Here is a 5,439-nt window from a genome sequence, read left to right on the forward strand (position 1 = left end):
TAACAAAAAAATACTCATTCCTCTCATTTCCTTTTTATTTTTCTCTTTCTTTAATTTTTTAACTTAAATATTGAAATACAAACATCGAAAATTCTTTTAATATTTAATTTTGATTGACTTATAGTTCTAACAAACAAATTTGTAAAATAAAATCAAGATGTCGAAACTGGCACTCCAAAACATTATTTGATGGTAAGAATATCCCTTAAAATTGAATCTCAACTGTGTTAATTGCTTATCCAGACTTTTTCTTAGTTACAATTTACAAAACCAAGTATATCCTTCTTTTTTTTTTTCCAAAAATCAAGTATATATTTAATTATTTATCACCTAGCATTGATTCATACACTATTTAAGATGTTTGCCAATCAATGTTGCTGTGATAAGTATTTTTGTACAATTCAAAAAGCAAAAAAAAAAACCTGTAATTTTTTTACGTTCTTTTTATATTTTTTAAATTATATATGCGGTAATGATATCAAGCAAAGGTTATTATTTAATATCACATACATTATCATGGTCGACTCCTTTCCAATCCATTAAATTAACATGAGAGGCTAATAAATACGCAAGATTAGGGTGTTTTTCTTTGGAACCCGAAGTTTGAGATAACAATAAAAGATATTAATTGAAGAAATCTTGAATAAGAAATGGAAACCTAAATTTATGATTTAGAAAATAAAAAAAACCATTCAATATTGAAATTTACATACGTAAATGGATTGGATTATGAAATCACTTGTCCAAATTCTGACCCGATCCGTCGGGCTTGAATAAATCCAATTATTATTTTTAAAAAATTAAAAATTATTTTATATTGATATTATATATTTTAAAATTAAATTTAAATGAAATTTTTATATATTAAACAGTAATTCGGATACTGAACATGAACTTCATACTCTTGTTCAAAACCCATCCAATCAATGGACAGGTTTATCAAAACCCAAGAACCGAAAGGAAAGGAAAATAAAATCTCCATTTTTATGCTGAAGCCTCGTAGTTTCATACTGGTAACATATGTCTATCTAACGCAAGAAAAACCGATCTCATAACAATATAGATTTTTTTTTTTTACATAAGATAGACGTAATCTATGAGTAACAATATAGATTTTTTATGCATTCATACATCAATTTTATTGCTTGTGTTGTCTGAAAATTTGAACTACATAAATTAATTATTGTTTTCAATAAGTTTGAAATACCTTAAAATAAAAATTATAATTTAATTTAATTAATTTATATAATTATTTTTAAAAATTATTAATCAATAATATAAAATTCAAATTTCAATAATATTAACTCTTTTTATTTTTACTCAAAACAATATCTTTTAAAATAGATTACAAACCAGCGGCCTGTAAAAGGAAAAAAAAACCTTACAAACCAACACCTTTTTTCCAAAAATAAAAAAAATGTGGTTATCTGTTTTAATTTGGACATAAATAAACTAAATTGGTGGGGCCTTTAGCTTACGAGAAATATGCAAATAGCATAGCGGCACAGGTATCCTACTGGCTAAAGTAATAGGTCAAAGTAACGGTAATTTCCCACGCGAAGATCCCGCAAGATTTCGAGTAGCTAAGAAACGTTGTCGTTCTCACTGTAATTTTTTTTTTCTACTAAAAAATGAGAGCGTTTCCGTTGAATGTGTCTGTCGGTCTCATCTGGTAGTTTCTAGTCTACAATCAGCCTCTGCAAATTCGCGGTAGATCCTTCAAATCGAACGGCGAAAGTAGGTGCAGGCGATCCATCGGAGAAAGGTAGAAATATTTGTCTCGTCATATTTGATCTAAAACCTAGAACAGGAGCATAGCTTTTGAGCCATCTATGAGCGCCCACCTTTGATTTATTTTTTTCGGTTACTGTCATTTTGTAGTCCAAATATTTATCAATGGCGAACAGAGCTCAAATCCCCACTAGCAATTCAGCTCTTATTGCAATGATTGCCGACGAGGTGAGTCTAACTTTTGAAGTTTCCCAAATCAGTGCACAGATCTCCGATCTTTTTGGCGTTTTTATGCTATTCTTCTTGGAGTAGCTCTGCACAACCTGGATTTTTATGTCAATCAGACGTAAGAAATTTCGATAAAGATTTAATTTAGGTTTTTTTTTAGAAGGATGAATTAGTTAAATTAACTAACTAAAGCATCTATTAAGAGAACTGGTGGAAAATATTATTACAAGTTTGATGCATGTTGCTTAGCCGATCGAAATCTCAACTTAGTCTGAATGTTGTTTTTGATGAGGGTGAAAGGTGGACATCATTCGGATTTAGCTTTATGATGAATGATCCCAAAACCGTAAACTTCATGGGGAGTTTTGACTTTTTTCTGAATGATTGTGGTATATGCTATAGGAGAAGTTTACTCATTGCTATACATTTTTATGAATTCTCCCAGCACTTATTTATTTAGTCATTTATTATGTTTCCTTTTTTTGTTAATAGACCATTGCAAGAATAAGAGGGTGTTTATGGCATGATTTGATGAGCATAAAGTGTTGCAAATGCTGTTACTATGGAAATTAATGTCATTACATATGATTTGCAATGCATTTGATTTGACCTGTCTGATTTATAATTTGTTTGGTTAGGACACAGTGGTTGGATTTCTGCTTGCTGGAGTGGGTAATGTTGATTTGCGGAGAAAGACAAATTATCTAATTGTGGACTCAAGTATGCTCTTAAACTTTCTGTGTTTCATTATTATTATTTGAAAAGTTTGCTTTTTAAGCATGGTCTTTATCAAACTCTTGTCAACATTTTATAGTTGCTTTTTGATCATGTATTCACTTATAGAATGCTGAGGTTTACCAGTTATTAACTTTCCCTGAATCAACCTAGGTTATCTGATAGCAACTTATGTCCTAGTTAAAGAGTGGAAGAACATGATATAGATACTCAATATGGGAAGCATGCCGTTTAGGAACGTTTAGATTAAAAGTATGCCTTTTGATAGTTATTTTATATCAATGTTAACTAAATGTTTTGTTACATATTTATTATTACATTTGATCAGAGTCAAACCATCTTTAGAACTTCTGATTTCAAGTCATTTTGCCTTTTGAACTTTTAGTTTCTTGGTTTTAAATTTTCTTTCTGGAGTGGAAGCCCATGTGTTCGTCCCTTTTCCTGTTGAAATAATTATTAATTAGCCTGGAAAAATAGAAAATTCATAGGGAAGTATAAAGATGGACTGTCTCTCAAAAGGAAGATTTCCCTGTTTTAAATGTTATATCATTTGCATTTTTGGTGTGTCAACTTGGCAAATGAAGCAGTTACCTATTTGTCAGGAAATGTTCTTTCATTTGGTAGCAAGAGAGGAGAGGGAAACTAGAAAAATAAAGACAACGCATAATCCTCTAACAATTTGGGATCAAAATAAATATCAGACTATAAATTTACTCCGCGTAGTTCTTTCTTTGTTTGGTTTTTCTCTAAATGAATCATCTCATGTATTTTCACTATCAAAGTGAATTTCATCTGCATCTTTATCCTTCACTCATTGATTGCCTTTTGTTTTTGCCTTTTAGAAACCACTGTTAAACAAATTGAAGATGCATTTAAAGAGTTCACAGCAAAGGAGGATATTGCTGTTGTGCTGATTAGCCAATATGTAAGTTGTTTGCTGCATATGTTGTTGTAAAACATCAATTGTTTTCTGCAGTTTTTATGCAGATATCTAGCTGTTTGTTAAGCTGTATTATGCACAGAAAAGTTGTATGTGTGGCTAAGGAGAGCTGCGAAATGCTAACAAGCACACATCATGTAACATCTCTTGCTTCCACTCTCGTCATTAAGTTACGCTCATACTGCCCCTTAAAAGTCACTTTTGGCCAGTTATCTGTGAAGTATGAACATAAATCGCCTCAGGTTGAATACGCACATGCTAGATTCAGTAACGGAGTGCATTGTTTGAGTGAGTGTCTATTCTAACATTTCATGGCTTTTCATGACATGATCAGTAACAACCAAAGAGACTGGTAAATAGTAATACTGATGATGAGAATGATGAGATTTGGTCAAATAAAAAAAACTGCCATTTGATAAAGTGCATTTGTAAATTTGGAGAGCACCTAAACTTCTTGGTAACAACTATGAGTCTACTTCATACTTGCCCTATTATGTTGGTCTGTGTGGAATTTTTTATTGATCATTTGTTGCTCAATAGTAGCCAAAGATGTCTGTTCAGTTTACAGACGAACAGAGAATTAGTTTTATAGTTTTTGTGCAAACATGTATATTTCAGTGCATTGAGAGTATCTTGAATTCTTATGTCAAAATTGGCAAGATGGGTTGTCTCATCTTGCACGCTTCTGGTGTCATTTTGATGAATTTCCCTTTGCTTTGATGGCTCTGTCCCAATTTTGGCTACTAGTGTTTGATAAACCAAAGGTCTTGTCTTTTGAATCTGTAACCCTCGTAGTTTCATCAGTAATGATATCAATCAAGACACTAGCATAGAATTTCTATTTGAGTTGCATTCTCAACTCAAGTTTGGTATGTTAAGTTAAGCTGCAGCCTTCCATCCTTTTAATTGCAGGTAGCAAATATGATAAGGTTTCTGGTGGATAGCTATAACAAGCCTGTTCCAGCAATTTTGGAGATTCCATCCAAGGATCATCCTTATGATCCTGCACATGATTCTGTTCTTTCACGAGTTAAATACCTCTTCTCCGCAGAATCAGTGGCATCTGGGAGGCGTTAAATGCAGATATATGCTTGAAACTTCACTATTGCGTAATGTTTTTATTTCCTCCATTAAATTGTATATTATGACTTAAATTATTCTTTTCAGAGAGTTGCTAACGGTTCCCTTCCTAGTTTCTATGAGTTACAATAAGCAAATTCTATTTGGAGATATGCTTTGATGGCCTTTTCAATTGAATAAATGATGTTTGAAGAGACTTTTGGAGTTAGGAGGTGTTCATCATGCAATAGTTATCAGATGCCTACTTGTTAACGTAATGATGGTTTGTTTGAAGGGCCTTTTTTTTTTTTTTTTTCCATGTGGCCACAGTGGGGTTTGGGGTTGGAAACTATCTGAGGATGGTAACACCTTTATATGAAAAGCTTGAAATCGTGTGGAGTAATAGCTAATCTGGGTGGATACAGTTAGCCTTTTAAATATTTTTGTAACCGTTTTATTTTATGTTCAAAACCAGATCTTGGTGTTTTTTAGCACAGGAATTTGTACTGCTGTTATAGACTTGTAGCAGGATATCCATATCCTACTTGCTTTGCTTGGATGAAATTTTCAGTTATCCAAAACAAAAGAATAATGATGGGAGCGAGACTATTTGATAAGTCAAGGTGGGCAACCTGAAAATTTGTTGTTTGATCTTGGCTTTCAAAAGTTTGAAAGCACGAAAAGTAGGAGTCGTCTTCTTAGAGTGGGAGACGTAGACGAAGGAAGGAATTGAGTGTGGGGTTGCA

At 32.3% G+C, this 5,439-nt stretch overlaps 1 protein-coding gene across 1 annotated transcript; it reads left to right on the forward strand.

Annotated features, from left to right (window-relative positions):
• The first annotated feature begins 1,607 nt into the window (after positions 1–1,607).
• LOC111305243 (V-type proton ATPase subunit F) lies at positions 1,608–4,922 on the forward strand. Its single transcript, XM_022902588.2, has 5 exons — positions 1,608–1,765; positions 1,882–1,959; positions 2,598–2,679; positions 3,537–3,619; positions 4,547–4,922. The coding sequence occupies exons 2-5, from the start codon at positions 1,897–1,899 to the stop codon at positions 4,709–4,711; spliced, it is 393 nt and encodes a 130-aa protein (XP_022758323.2). The 5' UTR covers positions 1,608–1,765; positions 1,882–1,896; the 3' UTR covers positions 4,712–4,922.
• Positions 4,923–5,439: the final 517 nt, after the last annotated feature.

This window comes from Durio zibethinus, chromosome 21 (genome assembly GCF_047325235.1).
Source record: "Durio zibethinus cultivar Kanyao isolate XHJ-2024 chromosome 21, ASM4732523v1, whole genome shotgun sequence".
NCBI classification, from domain to species: Eukaryota; Viridiplantae; Streptophyta; class Magnoliopsida; order Malvales; family Malvaceae; genus Durio; species Durio zibethinus.

What these genes read in the sequence shown, in the direction of transcription:
- LOC111305243 (XM_022902588.2), top strand. Translation starts at nt 1,897, where the DNA reads ATGGCGAACAGAGCTCAAATCCCCACTAGCAATTCAGCTCTTATTGCA. An exon ending in TTATCTAATTGTGGACTCAA is followed by an intron (nt 2,680 to 3,536) that starts GTATGCTCTTAA and finishes TTTGCCTTTTAG; the next exon opens with AAACCACTGTTAAACAAATT. An exon ending in TTGTGCTGATTAGCCAATAT is followed by an intron (nt 3,620 to 4,546) that starts GTAAGTTGTTTG and finishes TTTTAATTGCAG; the next exon opens with GTAGCAAATATGATAAGGTT.